At 49.2% G+C, this 23381-nt stretch overlaps 1 protein-coding gene across 1 annotated transcript in view; it reads right to left on the bottom strand.

The window, feature by feature from the left end:
* The window catches only part of HP1BP3 (heterochromatin protein 1 binding protein 3), a 704364-nt gene that overhangs the window by 93730 nt on the left and 587253 nt on the right, over positions 1–23381 (bottom strand). Inside the window, exon 9 of the mRNA XM_078642573.1 lies at positions 4053–4212. Coding sequence (XP_078498699.1) covers positions 4053–4212 — 160 coding nt within the window. The remainder of the gene's footprint in view (positions 1–4052; positions 4213–23381) is intronic.

Here is a 23381-nt window from a genome sequence, read left to right as displayed (position 1 = left end):
TCGTGCAGTTCTGAAGATGGCCGGTCCCTCGAGGTCTCGTCACAACCACGGATCACAGCTGGGCTGATGATGTAGGTTGAGGTCAGAGGTGCCAGGGAAGCCGGTTCTCGTCGTGCTGGAGCAGTCTTGATCCGAAGGAGAGACTGGCAACAAACCGCGATGCTTGGTTGGTGCCTGCTGCTGCAGGGTGACTACTCCTTAGTCACAAGGGAGAATCTTGGGAAGAAGTCTTGAGTTCCTTTCGTGGAAAGTAGTTTCAGGATTCAAAGATGATCTGATTTGGAAGGGGGCCAGTTCCTACCTTTATCCTGTAAAAAGGGGCTGGCACGCGACTAAGTCCTGCCCTATGGGTGGGACTAGGAGGGGGGTGGTTACACCCCTCTCCTTTGGCGGGCTTTCCCCAGATCAGGGGCTGGAGTGCCCCTGGAACTGGTTCAAGACGGCCTATGCACAGTGAGCACCGGGGTGCCACTTGCAGTCACCTTCCTCTAAAGCCCTGCCTACCTAGAATACACAAAATCCTGTCTGGGACGGTGCTGGCACCGCCCCTGGCAGGAAACCCTTTGTCCTTGCCTCCTGGGCTGGGAGGACTCCCAGCAGCAGGAGGGCAGACTTGTGTCTCGGTGGCAGCATCTATTTTGTGGAGCTAAGGCTCTGTCTGACTTTAACCGGGGTTACAGGTTACACACATGTCGTGTCCCTCTAGAAGGGTGGAATGCTAACCCCGTCGCCAGAATTGGCGAGGGGTTAGTATTCCAATTCGTATGACACCTTACTCGACATGTATTGATAAAGCGATACCAGAGTTGGCACATAACCGCGAGGATTATAATGCACTTAAGAGTATATGGTATGCGATATCATGGAAACGGCTAAGGGATGGATCCCGAAAGCCGCAGACAGGCTCAGCTCATGCCAGAGCACTATCTCACACGATTCCAAGCACTCTGCCTTCAGGATTGTCAAGGCCTGCCATAGGAGTGACTGATAGGAGATCTGTGTGCCCATTTAGGTTTAGATATAGGAATACTATATCTATAGCAAAGGGTGATTACACCACCTTGCCCCAGCTGTCGTGCAGCCAGTTGTGTCAGATTTGGATGGCCAGCCAGGGGTGGCATAATACATGCTGCAGCCCCTGGTAGGCCCTGGGTACACCTATGCCCTGGGTACCTAAGGTACTCTGTACAGGGACTGATAAGGTGACTCAGTATCCAATTAGATATGTACCTAAGGTACATGGAATCCATTTTACAGAGAGAGCAGTAGGCCTGGGGTCCTGAATAGCAGGGCCCCAGGTCAACTAAGTCAGAAAACAAGCAAAACACCAGGCAAAAAGTTGGGGGCAACCATAGTCAGGGATCTACCTTCCTACACACGCGACTAAGTCCTGCCCTATGGGTGGGACTAGGAGGGGGGTGGTTACACCCCTCTCCTTTGGCGGGCTTTCCCCAGATCAGGGGCTGGAGTGCCCCTGGAACTGGTTCAAGCCGGCCTATGCACAGTGAGCACCGGGGTGCCACTTGCAGTCACCTTCCTCTAAAGCCCTGCCTACCTAGAATACACAAAATCCTGTCTGGGACGGTGCTGGCACCGCCCCTGGCAGGAAACCCTTTGTCCTTGCCTCCTGGGCTGGGAGGACTCCCAGCAGCAGGAGGGCAGACTTGTGTCTCGGTGGCAGCATCCATTTTGTGGAGCTACGGCTCTGTCTGACTTTAACCGGGGTTACAGGTTACATACATGTCGTGTCCCTCTAGAAGGGTGGAATGCTAACCCCGTCGCCAGAATTGGCGAGGGGTTAGTATTCCAATTCGTATGACACCTTACTCGACATGTTTTGATAAAGCGATACCAGAGTTGGCATATAACCGCGAGGATTATAATGCACTTAAGAGTATATGGTATGCGTTATCATGGAACAGCTATTAGGACTTGGTTCCGCAAGCTGAAAACGGGCTCAGCTCATGCCAGAGCACCATTTCACATTATTCCAAACACTCTGCCTTCAGGATTGTTAAGGCCTGCCATAGGAGTGACTGATAGGAATATATGTGTCCATTTTAGGGTTAGATATAGGAATACTATATCTAAAGCAAAGGGTGATTACACCACCTTGCCCCAGCTGTCATGCAGCCAGTTGTGTCAGATTTGGATGGCCAGCCAGGGGTGGCATAATACATGCTGCAGCCCCTGGTAGGCCCTGGGTACACCTATGCCCTGGGTACCTAAGGTGCACTGTACAGGGACTGATAAGGTGACTCAGTGTCCAATTAGATATGTACCTAAGGTACATGGAATCCATTTTACAGAGAGAGCAGTAGGCCTGGGGTCCTGAATAGCAGGGCCCCAGGTCAACTAAGTCAGAAAACCAGCAAAACACCAGGCAAAAAGTTGGGGGCAACCATAGTCAGGGATCTACCTTCCTACAGACATGAACCAGTGTAGGCGATGAAGCTGAAGACATGACAAGAGTAGGTTTTGGTGAGGAGAAAGTCATAGTGCAGGTAGTAGACGTGGCCACATGAGAGGAAACAGTCCTTTTTTGACGTTGAAATTGTCAATGGTGGCAACTGAGGAGGCGCAGATTTTGAAGATTTCTTGGGAACTGTATTTTCCCAGACTTCTTAGAGGGCGTACTATCCCCTATAGTAGGAGGGAGAGGTTTACTTGAAGTACTAGGACCCTCATCCTGAGAGGATTTAGCCTTCTTAGCCACCTTCGCCCTTAGAGATGAAACTTCTGTTTCAGCCTTCCTCTTAGTAGAAAGAGATGAAGAACCAGAGGCAAAGCTTCCTACCTCTGACAAAGGGTCATCCTTGTCCTTGAGCCTGTTGAGCCACAGTAGCAGACGTCCTTCTCTATCCCTGATGGTCTTAGGGGGGAAGGTCCGGCAGATCTTGCACTCTTTTGCCTTATGGTCTGGATAAAGGCAATATAAACATTTCTTGTGGGGATCTTCCTTGAAAAGTCTAGGCTTCCCACAAGAATCCCAGGCCCTGAACAGGGATTTTGAAGAAGACATCAGTGAAACTTGAAGAAACTAATAATTTAGAAGAAAAACTGAGCAGAGCACAGGGAGACTCCCTTCACACGACGTGCGGTAGAAAATCTGAGAGCCTGAGCCTCTGGGGAGGACATTCTGGTGGGTGCTGTCGCCTGATTGGCCGCAGTTTGGACTAATACATAACGACTAGGATAGTCACTAATGTGGAAGTTTTTTCTACTGTAGCTGGTGCTACTTTACTTCCTGGTTTGGTATCTCTGATATTTGCTATAAGTTTTATGGCATTTATATATACCGTGGGACTCCCACTCCGACGACGGGGAATGATTCAGGCATGTGAATCTATGAAAGACACCCCTAATACTGGAGAACTATACTGACCTTCCCTACAAGTGTCCATAATTATTTTAAGGCCTACCCAGGTCAATATCTAACACTGAAGAGTCAAGTCAACACCAGGCTACCTACCTCTGCACAGCTGACCAGCCAACTGCCCCTTACCCCTGCTGCATCACAGCAGCTTTATCTTAAAGAGCCACTGGCGGTAAACACATGCAGGCCGTTTACTGTGATTACTGTGGGTGAGTTGTGATGCTTAACCAAGCTAAAAAGCCCCAAAAAAAAGGTGATCAAAAAGGCAGAAAACATGGGCGAGTTACAAGGACAGCACCTACTTCATTGGATCGCCCCAACTCAAAAGTGATGCATCGGTCACCACTATCAGCTCTATGTGGGGAAGGGAGAGATGTATACAGAGGACCCAATTGCTGTCCAGTAGCCTGCCTTAATGAAGAACCAGTGTTCTGAAACGTAGATCCTTGTCTTGTCACCGAGTGAATGAACACCCCACAGGCTGAGAATACCAGAGAGGATGGACATCGTAATGCACATAGCAAAGGAAAACAGATGCCAATAGAAATCATTAGAAAACAACTTAGCACAATAACTCTAGGACAACTTGTGATACATGCCATGGTCAAGTATCCCTCCCTGAAACTTCGACAATAGCATTTGATAAATAAAACGCCGCCATGTGTAATCGACTTACCCTGAAAGCTTGAGTTGGTTGCAGGATGTTTCTCTAGAACGTACTTCTTTATTGCAGTTGTGGAGCAAGTCTTGGGCTCATTCATGGCAGTGATGGCAGACAGAATAGCATCTTCAAACAAACTACCACCCAGCAGGGGTTTGTCACCAGATCGCTTCAGCTGTTACCAAGGAGGAAGAGGGTTAACATATACAGCTCCAGGTGTTCAAAAGCTCCAAACCTGCCTTGTCCATGAGGATAAGACATCAAAGCAGAAAAAATTAAAACTGCATGCTCATACAGTATAAAATGCCGAAGTAAACCAAACTTTTGCAAAGTCAGACACATTGAGCATTTTAAGTAATGATTTTAACTTCTCTTTTCATGTAAAACAGGATATCAACATTTCCTTGTAAAAGCAGAAACAGCTATATTTGGCCCACAATGAGGAATGTCGTTGAAATTTCATATACTGATTGCAGTCACTTATTTAAATTTGAATGTTTTTTTACTGCCTAAATCTAAAGTTGATTTAAAACAATGATTAAACTGCTTACCTTGGGTAATAATTCTTCCTGATGTAGACTAGCTTTCCATTGATTCTACACCTTATCAGGCACATTACTGGATTAGAAAAGTCTTCATAAAGCAATAGCCGCACCACCACTGGGTGCTTTCATGCAGCCTTCATCTATAGCCTTGCATCGTCTCAGGACATAACATGTACCCATTATAAGATGCCACTATCATTAACATCAGTGCCGGCACCTTTTCCGTGTCATTAAGCATAAAAAAAGATCAGAAATCAATAAAATCAGGCATAAAAACTGAACTTCTAAGTGGAACAAATAAATGCAGAAAGGGAATCTGTTCAGGAACCCATCTACAACTATCATTCCTCATAAGAGGAAGGATGGGTGGTAAGAAATCTGTGGGAAGTCAGAGTATCCAACAGAAAGTTGTAAGATAGTGGCTCTATATATCCTGGACCAAAGTAAGGTCCAGTGTGTGTATAGAGTCCCCTGTCTCCAGAGGTATAACAGATTAAAGTCAGATATGACCCTACTCTCTAAAGTGGTAGCTTGGTCGAGCAGTAAGGCAGTATCAGAGGACACTGTAAAGCATTTGTTGTACACACTCAGTCAGCAAAAGGTTTCACACACTCAAGAACTGAACTCTAGGCCAATTGTTTTATATCAAAAGATATAGTGGTTTTATTTTAGAACCAACAGGTATCAAAATATACTTTTCTCAATATGAGTGACTTTAGGTAATTACTTTGCAAAGAGGCAATAGACTGTAAGAACAATAGCTACAGTAGTTGTAATAGGCAACACAATTTAACATTGAGCTCAATAGGTTTTTCTACATAAATGCAGTTGATTACTTTAAGGATTACTTTTCTAACCACAGGACTGGATCCTGGATTCAGTCCCGGGACAGAAGCTGTAAACAGTTAAGTAAAAGCGTTTTAGTTACAGTTGTGATTTTTAAAGAATGTAAATGTATTTTCAAAGTTGACACTTGAAAACTTTTCAGTGAAAACCCACCAATGTTATCCTTTGGGAGGAAATTCAAGTCACAGGTAAAGTACGTTCTTGTTACTTTTGTAACCCAGTACTGGGCTCCTAAGTTCAGCACTGGGGTCTCTACCTAAGACAGGTAAGTAATAACGTTTTCGTAGTTGGTACGATTTTTAAGGAATATTTCTACTTTGCAAAAATCAACACTTAGAAGAAATTTCAGAGAAAAACAGTCACTGGATGTAGGAAGGTGGATATCGGACTATGGTTACTGTAGGAGAGTGGGGTCTGCAATCCCATGGCCACCCCAGATTTTTGCTTTTTGCTTCACTGGTTTACGACTTTCCCTGGCTGTGGGCCTGCTAATCAGACCCACAACCTAGCTGTTCTCTCTCTAAATTACAACCATGTACCTTAGGTGCATTTTACCAATTGGTACTGGGCCACCTTATCAGTCCCTGTACAGCATACCTTAGGTATCCAGGGCATAGGTGTACCCAGGGCCTACCAGGGGCGGAAGGATGTATTATGCCACCCCTGGCTGGCCACCCAAACAGACACAACTGGCTGCATGACAGCTGGGGCAAGGTGGTGTAAACACCCTTTGCTTTAGATATAGTATTCCTATATCTAACCCTAAAATGGACACATATATTCCTATCAGTCACTCCTATGGCAGGCCTTATCAATCCTGAAGGCAGAGTGCTTGGAATTATGTGAGATGGTGCTCCGGCATGAGCTGAGCCCGTTTGCAGCTTGCGGAACCAAGTCCAAATAGCTGTTCCATGATAACGCTATACCATATACTCTTAAGTGCATTATAATCCTCGCGGTTAAATGCTAACTTTGGTATAGCATTATCAAAACATGTCGAGTAAGGTGTCATACGAATTGGAATACTAACCCCTCGCCAATTCTGGCGACGGGGTTAGCATTCCACTGTTCTAGAGGGACACGACATGTATGTAACTGTGAACCCCGGTTAAAGTCAGACACAGCCTCAGCTCCACAAAATGGATGCTGCCACCGAGACACAAGTCTGCCCTCCTGCTGCTGGGAGTCCTTCCAGCAACGGAGGCCTGGACAAAGGGTTTCCTGTCAGGGGCGGTGCTAGCACCATCCCAGACAGGATTTTGTGTATCCCAGGTAGGCAGGGCTGAAAGGAAGGTGACTGCAAGTGGCACCCCGGTGCTCACTGTGCATATGCCGGCTCAAACCAGTTCCTGGGGCACACCAGCCCCTGAGCTGGGGAGAGACCGGACAAAGGAGAGGGGTGTAACCAACCCCCCTCCTGGTCCCACCCATAGGGCAGGACTTAGTCGCGTGCCAGCCCCTTTTCTTAGGATAAAGGTAGGAGCAGGCCCCCTTCCCAAATTAGATCATTCTGAATCTTGAACTACTTTCCACGAAAGGAACTCTTGACTTTTCTGAAGACTCTCCCTTGTGGCTAAGGAGTAGCCACCCTACACCAGCAGGCACCATTGAAGCTCTTGCGGTTTGCTGCACGTCCATCCTCCGGATCAAGACTGCCCAGCTCGACGAGACCCGGATTCCCTGCCATCTCTGACCTCTACCTACATCATCCAGCCCAGCTGAGATTCGTGGGTGTGACGAGACCCGCGGGACCGGCCATCTTCAAGACCTGCACGACGCTTCGCCAGCACGACCCCCGAGAGACCCTCGAGTAAGTGCATTGGGGTTTGAGAAGCCCTAACCCTAAGCAGCTCCAGCACCGAAGTCCAGCCCCCCAGCATCCACGAGATCTGCGTGGGGCCCTTCTGCTTCTTTGCTGCTTGCCACGTTGTCCGGTCACTTGCCCGTTGGCTAGTGACCCTCTTGACGACGTACCACGACGTTTTCACCGCTGGTCTAGGTCCCCTAGACTGGCCCTTGCTTCTTGTCCAACAAGAAGTGCCCTGGACCCTCCTGGTCCACTCCAGACGCCATCTTGACTCCACCGCGTGGGCTTGCCTTTGCCAAGGTTTGTTGCTCAAATCCTGAGTCCAGCATCGCCGACAGCCTCGTGGGACAGCTCGCACCTCCAGCCTGGACGCCGACAACGCCTCCTAGCCCGTGTGACTGCGGAGTCCAGCGTCGCCCACTCACCTGGTCGAGGTGACTTCATCTGGTGCCATCCTGGTGCCCACATAATCACTGGCTAGTGATTAAGAACTGAGTCCCCTCTGCTTTCAGGTCGTCTCCTTCATTGATCCAGCCTTGGATCACACCGAACATCTTCACTGGTCGACCTGCCAGCAACATCTTCTTTCAGGCTTCATAGACTTCAACGAGGATTCCCGACGTCTTTTGAACCCTATGCAGCCGCGGCCCCTGGGCTAGGTAACTTAAGTATTTCGGTACTCCAGCACAGGTTCACTATCCAAGTGTCCAGATCCTTTGTCGTTTTCAGTCTACCTAGTCGGATTCGTCCGGAAACAGTAACTTTAGAAACGCTAGCATCCATAGACTTCTTCCCGCGTGAGAGTGCACACTCTGCACCCGATCTCCCTAGGCCTCCTGCTCCTAACCTTAGGGTTCAGTAGTGTAGTCCTAGCGATCCTGAAGCCTCTGGATCTTGTTACTTACATGCTAGTATTTCGCATTCCACTTTTTGTGTATATGGTTTTTCGTGCCCCTCGGGCATTTGTGTAAATTGTGCAACTTGAAGTATTTTCATAAGAGTTTTGTATTGTGCTTAGCTCCCTGACTCAAAGAGTTCAGGGTAGAACTGTTATTAATAAATATCCTATATTTTTATAACAACTTGTGTGGTGTCCTTTCACTTGGTGTTCAAGGGGTATCTGTGATGGTAAAACAGCTGGCTTAACACTCCCTCTAGAGTTTAGCCTGAAGACTGCTCGTGTCCATGCTACTAGGATAGCTGGTCTAATAAGGTTGACTTACAACCAATCATCAATAAGGGTTGTTTGGTATGATACAAAGTGATCACTAGAATAGTGAGCACTATATATCAGGCCAACTTCTCACAGTTACCCCCAACTTTTTTACTAGTGTTTTGCTGGTTTTTGACTTAGTTGGCCTGGGATCCTGCTATTCAGGACCCCAGGCTTCCTGCTCTCTCTGTTAAAATGGACTCCATGTACCTTAGGTACATATCTAATTGGATACTGGGTCACCTTATCAGTCCCTGTACAGTGTACCTTAGGTACCCAGGGCATAGGTGTACCCAGGGCCTACCAGGGGCTCCAGCATGTATTATGCCAGCCCTGGCTGGCCATCCAAACTGACACAACTGGCTGCTAAGACAGCTGGGGCAAGGTGGTGTAATCACCCTTTGCTGTAGATATAGTATACCTATATCTAACCCCAAAATGGACACATATACTCCTATAAGTCACTCCTATGGCAGGCCTTATCAATCCTGAAGGCAGAGTGCTTGGAATTATGTGAGATGGTGCTCTAGCATGAGCTGAGCCTGTCTACAGCTTTCGGAACCAAGTCCTTTAGCTGTTTCCATGATAACGCTATACCATATACTCTTAAGTGCATTATAATCCTCGCGGTTATTGCTAACTTTGGTAATAGCATTATCAAAACATGTCGAGTAAGGTGTCATACAAATTGGAATACTACCCCCTCGCCAGTTCTGGCGACGGGGGTAGCATTCCACCCTTTTAGAGGGACATGTATGTAACTGTGAACCCCGGTTAAAGTTAAGCAGAGCCGCAGCATCACAAAATGGATGCTGCCACCACAGACACAAGTCAGACCTCCTGCTGCTGGGAGTCCTTCCAGCAAGGGAGGCCTGGACAAAGGGTTTCCTGCCTTGCGAGGTGCTAGCACCACCCCAGACAGGATTTTGTGTATTAGGTAGGACAGGCCTGAAAGGAATGAGACATGCCTGGGGCACACAAGGCGTCCCTGTGCATACCCCGGTTCAAACCAGTTGCGAAACCGGACAAAGGATAGGGGGGGGTAACAACCCCCCTTCCTGGTCCCACCCATGGGAGGGACCTAGTCACTAGTGCAGCCCCCTTTAGCAGGATAAAGGTAGGAGCTGGTCCGATTCCAAGACAGATTATCCTGAACAACTCTATAAAGAAGAAACTCTGGACTTTGATGTTCTGCTCCACAGAAGACTGTGGGCAAGGAGTGTCCACCCTGCAACTGCAGGCACCATCAAGCGTCCTAGCGGTTCACTTTGTCGTCCTTCCTGCCGGAACCAGACCTCAGAGCCCGACGAGACTTGGATTCGCAGACCTCTCCGACCTCTACCCACATCTGCAGCACAACTAAGACCCGTGCGTGCGACGAGACACGCGGGACCGGCCATCTTGAAGAAACGGCACTTCGCTTCCAGCACGACTTCAGAGGCATCTTCGAGAAAGTGCTTTGGGGATTGAGAATCCCCAGCCCCGAGCAGCTCCTGCACCGAAGACCAGCCCTCCAGCATCCACGAGATCTGCGTGGGGCCCTTTTGCTTGGTTGCTGCTCGACGCGCTGTCTGGTCACTTGCCGGCTGGCTAGTGGCCTCCTAGACGACGATCCACGAAATGTACACTGCTGGTCTGGTTGCTCCAGACTGGCCCTTGCTCCCCTCCAAAAGAGGAGCACCTCGGACCCTCCTGGTCCGCACCAGACGCCGTTTCCACTCACCGCGTGGGTTGCCTTTGCCAAGGCCTGTTGACTCCAAATCCAGATCCGACACCGCCGACAGCGAGAGCCTGCGTGGGACACGTGGCTGCAGAGTCAAGCGTCCACTCTTCACCTGATCACGACGACAACATCTGGTTCCTTCCTGGTTCCACACCGGTCACTGGCTAGTGACTTTGAACATTGTCCCCTCTGCTTTCAGGTCTTCATCTTCCTCGATCCACTCGTGGATCGCTCCGGACGTCTTCCTCCTGGTCGCCTGCAGCATCTTTCTTCAAGGCTCCATAGACATCGACGCAGAAACCCGACACACTTTGACACCTATGCACCCGCAGCCCGTGGGTGAGGTAACAAGAGCATTTCGGTGCTCAAGGGTAGATTGACTCTCCTAGTGTCCAGGTATCCTGTTGTTTTAGTCGTAACTAGTAGGAACTGTCTTGTACTTACCTTTTCGTAATTTGTTCTGCCCATTGACTCTGTTCCGCATCTCGCGTGTGAGTTCAAACTCTGCACACGCGTCCCCCGTGGGTCTCCTGCTACTTACCTAAGGTTAGGGTAGTGTAGTCCCAGCGATCCTACAGCCTCTGGGCAGCTCCATTTCCTCTATCGATTTCCTTAACCCATTTACTTAGTATATGGTTTGTCGTGCCCCTAGGGCACCATTGTGATTTGTGCAACTATTGTATTTTTCTGAAGAGTATTGTCATGTGCTTAGCCCTCTGATCTCATAAAGAGTTCAGAGGTGTTTGTTATTAATAAATATATTGTTTATTTTCATAACAACCTGTGTGGTGTCCTTCCATCTGGTATTCAAGCGCTTGGATGTGGTAGAACAGCTGGCTTCACATGCCAAAATAGTTTAGCCTAAGACTGCTTTGTCCATGCTACCATTAGGATAGCTGGTCTATAAGGTTGACTTACAACCAATCACCATAAGGGTTGTTTGGACTGATACAAGGTGATCACTAGAACTAGTGAGCATCATATATCAGGCCAACTTCTCACACTGGATTCCTATGGAAAAAATTCAAGTTAATGGTAAGTACAGTTAGGATTACTTTTGAGGTTCAGTACTAGGCTAAAAGGTACAGTACTGGCTTCTCTTCTAATCACAGGTGAGTGTTTCGGAATTCGTTATTCGGCTGATTTTAGATGAATATTTTCAAGTTTCAAAACTCCACACTTCTAAGAAATTTCAAGTGAAAACCAGTCAATGTTAACCTATGGAAGGAAAGTGAGTTATCAGCTTTTAGGTAAGTACTCGACTGGTAGAGTTAAGGTTCTGAGCATAGACTCGGGGGTCTCCCGGGGTCGGAAAGGTACAGATGTTACACCCTCAGCGGCACAGGGGCAGCCGGGTGCAGAGAGAGTAGGCACAATGCAATCCAATGGAGGCACTCCTGGTCACTTATTCAGGGCAAGTGGAGAATTAGAGTAGGGTAGTAGTTGCACTTCCAGCGGCACTCGGGCGGCTGGGTGCAGGGTGCTTTTTAGCCGTCGGGCGCTCAATGTTATCCAAAGGGAAAGTTAAAAAGTGAACAAAGGCTGCAGGCTCGGGGACAGATATTCTTCAGGTGCGAACACCACTTCGAGAGGTAAGTTGGGATCTTGGAGAAGAGGTAGGTACCCCAAAGGAGGGCACAGGGGGCCGGTGGGGCACCGGGTGCAGGGGTGTCTATTGGCGTCAGGAAATATCACCCTCAGCTGGTTCCGGTTGGAGGGGTCGCTGGTTCTGAGGCTGCAGGCGTCGTCTGGGTCGTCTAGGAAGGTCTTTGGGCACTGGACTTCGGGTCCCAGTCGCCGGGGGGAACATCCTCGTGGTCTTGGATCACTCAGGCACAGGCCGGGCAGGTGCAGAGTGGGCTGGATTCGCGGTTCCTGGCTGGCACCAGGGGTATTGCTGTTGGAGCAGAACCACTGCTCATGGGAGTCCCAGTCTTGTGGAAGGTTCAAGGCAGGCAGGTCCTCCCGGGTTGCTGTCCGCTGGAGACGCTGGAGTTTCGCAGGAGCAGGTTCACGGATCAACAGGCCTGTAGGGTTCAGGGGCCAAGTCAGTGGGCGTCGTCCTTTTGTTAGCAGCTGCACTGCAAGTCTTCTTGTTTCTTGGTCTTCTTGTTGTTGCAATCGGGATCTGAGGAAGGAAGTTTCAGGGTGCCCGTAAATACTAAATTTAGGGGCGTTAAAGTTAGGGCAAGGGCAGGGACCAATGGGTTCCTGTCCTGGGGTGGCCTAGCCTACTACTCTCCTGTGGGAGGGGGGCAGGAGCCTTGCTGTGATTGCGCAGGGCTCCCCATCTTCAAGATGGCCGGAGCCCGGGGTCGTGCTTCACCTCGCCTCTACCACCTGAGGGGTGGAGTTGGCACAGGCTGGCACACCCCCCTTCCTGTTGTAGGGTTTCCTGCCAGAGTGGGGGTCAGAACTGGTGGGGGCCAGTTGCTGAGTACAGCAAGTGGCCTGGAGAAGCTCACAAAGGGGGAAGCCTTTGAAGCTTCCCCTGCCCATCCTGGAGGAGGAGACTTGGCACCTCGTACCAGGATGTGCATTGTTGCAAGACCAGGAGAGCGAGGGCTCTCCACCCAGGGATCCAGCAACATGTCTGCTGTGTGGCAGCCTCTAGGACAAGATGTGGATTGTAGGTTAGGTTTCAGGGGGCATCTTTAAGATGCCCTCCATAGTGCATTTTACATTAAATCCCACACTGGCATCAGTGTGGGTTTAATGTGCTGAGAAGTTTGATATCAAACTTGTCAGTCTTCAGTGTAGCCATTATGGTGCTGTGGAGATCGTAATGACAACCTCCCAGCATCATATACTCTTAATGGCATCACTGCACTTACAGTGCCCAGGAATGGCCCTGGGTACTGAAGGGGCACAGGGCACCCAGCTAGAGGGGTGACGGAGGTATGCCAGGGCAGTGGGGTTGTGGGCATGGCAAACAGGGATGTGTGCCAGGACGGCTCTTTGTTTAGTTCTGCACCAGGACATTCAGCCTGCAAAGGCAGTGTGTGTGTGTCAGGGTGCAGGCCCCCTAAGGGTGGCACAATAAGTGCTGCAGCCCTTAGGGTCTTCTCTGGTCACAATGCCCTGGGTACCCATGGTACCATTTACCAGGGGCTGACATGTGGCCAGAGATGCCAATTGGGTTTTAGCTTCAATACAGTTTTATGGAAGGAACAAATGCCCTGGGCACCTGATTGGCAGGAGCCCAGGAATCTCCTGTATCTAAAGATCGCCGTCAAATGCACTTTAATAGAGGCATGGGCCAATCCAGACTTTGCCAGCCTTAGTAAATATGGGATGCAGAGGATGTAAGTCGTTCTCCTGACACCACAAGCAGAATCTTTTCCATTTCATCCTACATGTCTTATTAGTGCTTTGAGCCCTCGCCTTTGCCAGGATCTCTCTACATTCTGACGGAATGTTTAATCGATTACATTCTCTGTACTCAGGAGCAAGGCTGCTAATTGCAGTCATGTCGGGTCTGGATGCCGCACTTGTCCCTGAGCCATAGTCAATAGTTCTGGTATTGGCTGTAGAGGTATTGGCTCTTTCTTGTAAAAGGAGCAGTTCCGTGAACCAGTGCTGCCTGGGCCACCAAGGGGCTATTAGTATTATCCTGCACAGTTCCTTCTTCATCTTCGTGAGTACTCGCGGCAGGAGGGGAATCGCCAGAAAAGCGTAGGCAAGGACGCCTGACCATGCCATCGGAAACGCATTCCCCCACAATCCCCTTTGGTGATGCCAGCTTGCAAAGAATTGGCATTTCTTGTTCTGGGCTGTGGCAAACAGATCCACTGTTGGTACTCCACATTTGGCAAAGATTGTTAGTAGTGTTTCCTGATAGAGTTCCCACTCGTGGCAGGTCGTCTTTTGCCTGCTGTGAGTGTCCGCTGTCGGGTTCTGATCCCCTGGAAGATTTACAGCCTTCAGAGCTACCTTGTGATTTATAGCCCATTTCCATATTTTTTGAGCTTCTCTTGACGGAGAAAGCGATCTTGTGCCCCCTGTTTGTTTATATAGTTATAGTGCATTGCGGTCGTGTTGTCTGTCCGCACTAACACCGATCTTCCTTCCACTCTTGGCAGGAAGGCCAACAATGCCAATCCTATTGTCCTTAACTCCAGCAGGTTTATGTGAAGGTGTTGTTCCTTTTGTTTCCATCGGCCGCTGACTTGTAACTCTTGGAGGACTGCTCCCCATCCTTCGAGAGAGGCATCCGTGATAACCACTAGTGGAGCTGGTTTGGTCAGGAATTAAAGACCCACCAAGATATTGCTTCTGCGAGTCCACCACGCTATTGCCTGCAACATTGGTTGCGTGACCTTGACCTCGTCCTCCAAGGATCCCTTTTCCTCAGCACCACTGTAGATCTAGCGCCTCTTGTAACGGACGCATTCTCAATCGACACAGGGGAATGAGTGGTATGCATGAAGACATCGTCCCACAAGGGATTTGTATTTTCGGACTGAAAGACACTTTCTTCTCCTGAACTCTTTGGCCAGAGAGACGAGTCCCAATTGTCTTTCTATGGATGGGAATGCCTTGTTTTGAGACGCATCTAGGAATGCACCCAGAAACGTGATCCTTCTGGATGGATGAAGAGACGATTTTTCTACATTTAAAGTCATACCCAGATCTGCAAACAAGTCCATGCAAGCCAAAGTTGAAGCTTGAGCCTCCTTCTGCGATGGTGCCTTTATCAACCAGTCGTCTAAGTATGGGAATATTTGGTGTTTTTGTCTTCGCAGATACACTGCCAACGGTGCCAGACATTTTGTAAAAATTCTCGGGGCAGATTTGAGGCCGAATGGCAGCACTTTGAACTGGTAATATTTTTGGGCCACTGTAAATCGAAGGTATTTTCTGTGGGAAGGATGGATGGGGATATGGATGTATGCATCCTGTAAATCTAGGGAGGTCATCTGATCTCCTGGGTTTAAGAGTAGCAGAATATCTTGGAGGGTCACCATTCTGAATGACTGTTTCTTGAGACAGGCATTTAGAGACCTTAAGTCCAGGATCGGACGTCAATTGATAGCATCCTTCCGATCAAGAAGAAACGGGAATAAAATCCTTTCCCTCTTTGGGAGTTTGGTACCGGTTCTATTGCTCTCTTTCGGAGCATTGCCCATATCTCCAGACGCATTTGAGGTAGGTGTTTGACTTCTTGATACGTTGGTGGCGTGAGAGGAGGGAAGTGTAGAAATTCTAGTGTATGTCCGAATTTTACTATGTGGAGGACCCAGTTGTCCGATGTCATTCTCTGCCACTGACGTAAGTAATAAGTTACTCTTCCACACAGGGGAACATTTAACTGGGTAGGAGAATAAAAATCCGGAGTTTGAAAGCTGTCATTGTCTTTTGTTGTTGTCTTTACCTGGAAGACCTCCTCGTCTTCTGGGAGTGGACTTATAGTAGTTTCCAGACTGCCTCTGGCCGTATTACTGCCGGTAGTGCTGTGATGAGGTAGAATAGGAGGTGTATCTTCCTTGTTGGTATCTGTAGGAAGGTAGATCCCTGACTATGGTTGCCCCCAACTTTTTGCTGGTGTTTTGCTGGTTTTCTGAATAGTTGACCTGGGGCCCTGCTATTCAGGACCCCAGGTCTACTGCTCTCTCTGTAAAATGGATTCCATGTACCTTAGGTACATATCTAATTGGATACTGAGTCACCTTATCAGTCCCTGTACAGTGTACCTTAGGTACCCAGGGCATAGGTGTACCCAGGGCCTACCAGGGGCTGCAGCATGTATTATGCCACCCCTGGCTGGCCATCCAAATCTGACACAACTGGCTGCACGACAGCTGGGGCAAGGTGGTGTAATCACCCTTTGCTTTAGATATAGTATTCCTATATCTAACCCTAAAATGGACACATGTATTCCTATCAGTCACTCCTATGGCAGGCCTTAACAATCCTGAAGGCAGAGTGCTTGGAATCATGTGAGATGGTGCTCTGGCATGAGCTGAGCCCGTTTGCAGCTTTCGGAACCAAGTCCTAATAGCTGTTCCATGATAACGCATACCATATACTCTTAAGTGCATTATAATCCTCGCGGTTATATGCCAACTCTGGTATCGCTTTATCAAAACATGTCCAGTAAGGTGTCATACGAGTTGGAATACTAACCCCTCGCCAATTCTGGCGACGGGGTTAGCATTCCACCCTTCTAGAGGGACACGACATGTTGGTAACCTGTAACCCCAGTTAAAGTCAGACATAGCCTCAGCTCCACAAGATGGATGCTGCCACCGAGACACAAGTCTGCCCTCCTGCTGCTGGGAGTCCTCCCAGCGCGGGAGGCAAGGACAAAGGGTTTCCTGCCAGGGGCGGTGCCAGCACCGTCCCAGACAGGATTTTGTGTATCCTAGGTAGGCAGGGCTTTAGAGGAAGGTGACTGCAAGTGGCACCCCGGTGCTCACTGTGCATATGCCGGCTTGAACCAGTTCCAGGGGCACACCAGCCCCTGAGCTGGGGAAAGCCCGGCATGGGAGAGGGGTGTTACCACCCCCCTTCCTAGTCCCACCCATAGGGCAGGACTTAGTCGCGTGCCAGCCCCCTTTTGCAGGATAAAGGTAGGAGCAGGCCCCCTTCCAAAATAGATCATCTTTGAATCCTGAACCGACTTTCCACGAAAGGAACTCAAGACTCTTCTCAAGATTTCTCCCTTGTGACTAAGGAGTAGTCACCCTGCAGCAGCAGGCACCATCCAAGCATCGCGGTCTGCTGTAAGTCTCTCCTCCGGATCAAGACTGCCCAGCTCGACGAGAACCAGCTTCCCTGGCACCTCTGACCTCTACCTGCATCTTCAGCCCAACTGAGACCCGTGGGTGTGACGAGACCTCGAGGGACCGGCCATCTTCAAGACTGCACGACGCTTGCCCAGCACGACTCCCGAGTGACCCTCGACCGAGTGCTTTGGGGTAAGAGAAGCCCCAACCCTGAGCAGCTCCAGCACCGAAGTTCAGCCCCCTTGCATCCACGAGATCTGCGTGGGGCCCTTCTGCTCTTTGCTGCTCACCGCGTTGTCCAGGTCACTTGCCCGTTGGCTAGTGGCCCTCTGACGACGAACTTCGACGACAAACACCGCTGGTCTGGTTGCTCCAGACTGGCCCTTGCTCCCCTCCAACAGAGGAGCGCCCTGGACCCTCCTGGTCCACTCCAGACGCCATTTTAAGTCCACCGCGTGGGCTTGCATTTGCCAAGACTTGTTGCCCCAACCCTGGGTCCAGCGACGTCGACAGCAGATATCTTCGTGGGACAGCTTGCACCTCCATCCTGGTCGCCGACAACGCCTCCTGGTCCGATAGACTGCAGAGCCCAGCAGCACCCACTCACCTGGTTGAGGTGACTTCGTCCGGTGCCACTCTGGTGCCCACCTAAATCACTGGCTAGTGATTCAGAACTTGGTCCCCTCTGCTTACAGGTCTTCCTCTTCCCCGATCCAGGCTTGGATCCCCAAGAACTTCTTCACTGGTCGCCTGCCAGCAACTTCTTCCTTCAGGCTCCTGGTTCATCAACGAAGAAACCCGACGACATTTGAACCCTATGCAGCCGCAGCCCCTGGGCTAGGTAAACTGAGTACTCCGGTGCTCCAGCGTAGACCAACTCTCTAAGTGTCTAGATCCACTTTCGTTTTTGACCTACCTAGTCGGGTTCGCCCGAAAACACTAACTTTGCTTTTACTAGGTTCCATAGACTTTTTCCCGCCTTACGCGTGAGAGTTCCCACTCTGCACACGACGTCCCTAGGCCTCCTGCTTGTAATCTAAAGGTTCAGTAGTCCAGTCCTAGCGATCCTAAAGCCTATGAGAATAGTTACTTACCTGCTAGTAATTCGCATTCCACTTGTGTAGTATATGGTTTTTCGTGCCCCTCGGGCATTTGTGTAAATTGTGCGACTTTAAGTATTTCTTTAAGAGTTTTGTTGTGTGCTTAGCTCCCTGTCTCATAAAGAGCCAGGGTAGTCTTGTTATAAATAAATATACTTTATTTTTCATAACAATTTGTGTGGTGTCCTTTCACTTGGTGTTCAAGGGGTAAATGTGATGGTAAAACAGCTGGCTTAACACGCCCTCTAGAGTTTAGCCTAAAGACTGCACGTGTCCATGCTACTAGGATAGCTGGTCTATCAGGTTGACTTACAAACAAACATCAATAAGGGTTGTTTGGACTGATACAAAGTGTTCACTAGAATAGTGAACATTATATATCAGGCCAACTTCTCATAGTATCCATCTATAACAGGGCTCGACAAATTCACTCGACCGCTCGCATTTGCGAGTGAGATTGATTAAGGACGAGCTATTTTTAGGTCCTACTCGCCCTTTCTGGCGAGTAGGAATACAAACTTGACACTTGACCTCTGCCTCTGAAAGCAGAGGAAATGTGACAAGATAGGAAGATTTAAAGGCATCTTTATTGCTCAGAAAGTAAATGAACAATAAAAATGCTTTTAAATCTTGTTAACTTGTCACATTTGCTCAGTTTTCAGAGTTTGAGGTCAAGTTCATTTAAGTTAGGTCGAGGAGATTTTGTAGTTTACTAGACCTGCAGGTCTAGAGCATTTTTTATGATTCGTCGAGCCCTGTATAAGATGGTTGTCCTCTTCCACGGGTGTCTCGAAAGGGCACCTTCCAATACTGCAACGTACCCAAGGCCTTCGCCGTATCTGTGTCCTTTTTAATACTCTGCAGGGTCTCATCTACCAGACCTCCAAATAAATCCTCCCGATCAAAAGGTAGATCCAGAATCTTATTTTGGACCTCCGGTCTAAAGGCAGTGGCCCTCAGCTAACCCTGGTGCCGTAAAACTGCTGCTCCTCCTAGGGAAAGAAAGGCTGTGGTAGCTATGTCCATGGCACACTCGATGACTTCAGCTGAAGTCCTCTCACCTTCCTGCAGAATCTTCTTCGCCTCCTGTTTACTGTCTTCCGGAAAGAGGTCAACATATGTGTGAGAAGTTGGCCTGATATATGATGCTCACTAATTCTAGTGATCACCTTGTATCAGTCCAAACAACCCCTTATGGCGATTGGTTGTAAGTCAACCTTATAGACCAGCTATCCTAGTAGCGTGGACAAAAGCAGTCTTTAGGCTAAACTCTTTTGGCATGTGAAGCCAGCTGTTTTACCACAATATAACCCCTTGAATACCAGATGAAAGGACACCACACAGGTTGTTATGAAAATAAATGATATATTTATTAATAACAACACCTCTGAACTCTTTATGAGGTCAGAGGGCTAAGCACATGACAATACTACAAAAGAAATAAGAGTTCGCACAATATCTACACAAGTGCCTTAGGGGCACGACAAACCATATACTCAAAACAATGGAATGCGAGGAAGGAAAATACTGTAAGGAGATCCAGAGGCTGGAGGATCGTTGGGACTACGCTACAAACTAGGTAAGTAAGGAGCAGGAGGCCCACGGGACTCACGTGCAGAGTGGAAACTCTCACGCGGGATGCGTACCAACGTCTATGGATGCTACAGTTTACAAAGTTACGGATTCCGGACGAACCCGGCTGGATGGAGGGAAAACAACAGTGGACCTGGACACTAGAATAGTGGACTCAGACTTTAGCACCTAGAAGCTTTAGTTACCTAACCCACAGGCTGCGGGTGCATAGGGCTGAAGTTGCGTCGGGTTTGCTGTGTTGATCCCGGTGATGCCTGAAACAAGAAGTTGCTGGCAGGCAGCCAGATGGAGGAGTCCGGTGGTTCCAAGGATGGAACTAGGAAGAAGGAAGTCCTGAAAAGGAAGGGGACAGAGTCTTGGTCACTAGCCAGTGACGGTGCTGGAACCAGGAGGGAACCAGGTGCTGTCGCCGCGTTCAGGTGAAGGAAGGGTCGCTTCTCTCTGTAGCTGCACGGACCAGGAGCTGTTCTTCACGACCAGGCTGGAGGCACGAGCTGTCCCACATAGTCTGCTGCTGTTGGCGGTGTCGGATCGTCGATCTGGACAACAGGCCTTGGCTAATGCAAGCCACGCGGTGGAACAAAGATGCCGTCTGGAGTGGACCAGGAGGGTCCGGGGTGCTTCTCTTTCACAAGGAAGCAAGGGCCAGTCTGGGGGACCAGACTAGCAGTGTCGAAATCTTCGGGTCGTCGTCTCAGAGGTCACTAGCCAGCCGGCAAGTGACCAGACAACAGGAAGGGCAGCAACCAGGCAAGAAGGCCCCACGCAGATCACGGGGATGCTGGTCTTTGGTGCAGGAGCTGCGTCGGTGTGGGGCTTCTCAGTCCCCAATGCACTCACTTGAGGAAACCTCAGGGGTCGTGCTGGAAGCGCTGTGCAGGTTTCTTCAAGATGGCCGTCTCCACGTTGCTCGTCGCACCCACGGGTCCCAGCGGTGATGTGGGTAGAAGTCAGAGAGGTCTGGAGGTCCGGGTCTTGTCGAGCTGGGTCGTCGGATTCCGGGCTGGAAGGACTTTGCAGCAAACCGCACAGGAGCTTGATGGTGCCTGAGAAGCAGGATGGTCACTCCCTGACCATAGGGGAGATTCTTCCGTCTTCTGATGTTCAGGAGGTCGAAGCTCAAGAGTTCTTCGTGGAAGTTGTCAAGAGTAATCTAATTTGGAATGGGACCAGCTCCTACCTTTATTCAGCTAAAGGGGGCTGCACTACGACTAGGTCCCTCCCCTGGGTGGGACCAGGAAGGGGGGTGGTTACACCCCCTATCCTTTGTCCAGTTTCCCGCCAGAGCTGGGGCTAGAGTGCCCCAGCAACTGGTTGGAACCGGTGTATGCACAGGGCACCTTGTGTGCCCCAGGCATGTCTCATTCCTTTCAGCCTTGGCCTACCTAATACACAAAATCCTGTCTGGGGTGGTGCACTTAAGAGTATATGGTATAGCGTTATCATGGAACAGATATAAGGACTGCAAGCTGCAAACGGGCTCAGCTCATGCCAGAGCACCATCTCACATAATTCCAAGCACTCTGCCTTCAGGATTGATAAGGCCTTCCATAGGAGTGACTGATAGGAATATATGTGTCCATTTTAGGGTTAGATATAGGTGTACTATATCTATAGCAAAGGGTGTTTACACCACCTTGCCCCAGCTGTCGTGCAGCCAGTTCTGTCAGATTTAGATGGCCAGCCAGGGGTGGCATAGTACATGCTTCAGCCCCTGGTAGGCCCTGGGTACACCTATGCCCTGGATACCTAAGGTATACTGTACAGGGACTGATAAGGTGGCCCAGTACCAATTGGTAATTGCACCTAGGGTACATGGTTGTAATTTAGAGAAAGAACAGCTAGGCTGTGGGTCTGATTAGCAGGCCCACAGCCAGGGAAAGTCGTAAACCAGTGAAGCAAAAAGCAAAAATCTGGGGTGGCCATGGGATTGCAGACCCCACTCTCCTACATAGAGTTCTAGGAATGTTCTGTACCATGGTTGTCTCGCCCATGTTGGAGCAACCAGGATCATTGTCAGTGACAGCTGACGTAGTTTGCATGCCACAAGCGGAATCAGTGGGGCCGCTGGAAAAGCGTACACAAATTTGCCTGACCAGTTTATCCATATCACAATGCCCTGTGACAACGGATGTGGGAACCTGGCGGCAAAGTACTGGCATTTTGAGTTTTCGTTTGTGGCAAACAGATCTATGTCTGGATGCCCCCATTTTTGAAAAAATAGCTGGAGAGCTTGAAGGTGAATCTCTAATTTGTGTATTTGTTGGCTGTGTCTGCTTAACAGATCCACTATTTGATTGTTTTTCCCTGGCAGGTGTTGTGCTAGGAGGAAGATGTTCTTTGGTTTTGCCCATCTCCATATGCTCTGCGCTAGGTGAGAAAGCTGTAAAGAGTGAGTCCCTCTCTGTTTCTGGATGTAATATATGGCTGTCATGTTGTCCGTCCGGATCAACAGTTTTGTTGTATATATGTTTTTGGGATGCTTTCAGTGCCAGAAATACTGCTAGCAACTCTAAGTGGTTGATATGCAGTTTCTTTTGCTTGGCTGTCCAGAGCCCTTGGACTGTGTATTGATGTAGATGGGCTCCCCAGCCTGTCAGTGATGCGTCCGCTGTCAATACTACTTGTGGAACTTGCTCTTGGAACAGTCGCCCGTTGGAAAGGTTTTGTGGATTCCACCACTGCAGAGAGTTGTAAGTGCGACTGTCTAGCAACACTAGGTCTTTTAGTTGTCCTTGAGCTTGGTTCCACTGCCTTGCTAGGCATTCTTGTAATGGACGCATTTGTAGTCTGGCGTGGGGGACAATGAATATGCAGGAGGCCATCATGCCTATGAGTTGCATGAACACTTGCGCTGGTAAGGAGTGTTGTGGCTGGAACCTTTGAATCAGAGTCTGCATATTGGCTATCCGGACTGGATTTGGATATGCCTTTGCCACTGATGTATTTATTGTAGCTCCCAGATATTGCTGTATGTGGGAGGGTTGCAGATGAGATTTTGGGTAATTTATGGAAAAACCCAGACTGTGCAGCAGCTGGAGTGTTTGAGACGTGTGATTTGCACATTGGGCGTGTGACTTGGCTTTTATGAGCCAATTGTCGAGATAGGGAAATACGTGAATGTGTTGCCTTCTGAGGTGTGCTGCCACTACAGCTAGGCACTTGGTGAACACTCTTGGAGCTGTAGTTGCTCCAAAAGGGAGAACTTTGAACTGGTAGTGTTGTCCTTGTATTGTGAACCTGAGATATTTCCTGTGAGCTGGGTGAATAGGAATGTGGAAGTATGCGTCCTTGAGGTCTAGTGTGGCAAGGAAGTCGCCTTGCTGAAGCAATGGGAGTACCTGTTGTAAGGTTATCATATGGAAGTGCTCTGAAAGTATGTATTGGGTCAGAGGTCTGAGGTCTAATATGGGTCTGAGCGACCCGTCCTTATTGGGAATTAGGAAGTATAGAGAATATACTCCTGTTCCTTGGTGTTGAAAAGGGACTGGCTCTATGGCGCCCTTTTGTAGCATGGATTGGACCTCTTGCTGTAACAGTGTTATATGTTCCTTGGACATGGGAAGGTGTTTGGGTGGTATGTTGGGTGGAGTAGAAGGGAGTTCCAGGCAATAACCATACTGGATAATTTGTCTCACCCATCTGTCTGTGGTAATTGCGTTCCAGACAGGTAGGAATTGGTTGATTCTGCCTCCGACTGGTGTTATATGGTCTGGATGGAGTGTGGCGAAGTCACTGTTTGGTGGCAGTGGAGGCTCTGGTGTTATTGCCTCCACGTCCTCTGCCCTT

Source organism: Lissotriton helveticus, chromosome 5_1, assembly GCF_964261635.1.
Source record: "Lissotriton helveticus chromosome 5_1, aLisHel1.1, whole genome shotgun sequence".
Classification (NCBI taxonomy): Eukaryota; Metazoa; Chordata; class Amphibia; order Caudata; family Salamandridae; genus Lissotriton; species Lissotriton helveticus.
The sequence above is the reverse complement of the archived record's forward strand: the minus strand, read 5'-3'. Positions and strand labels throughout refer to the sequence as shown.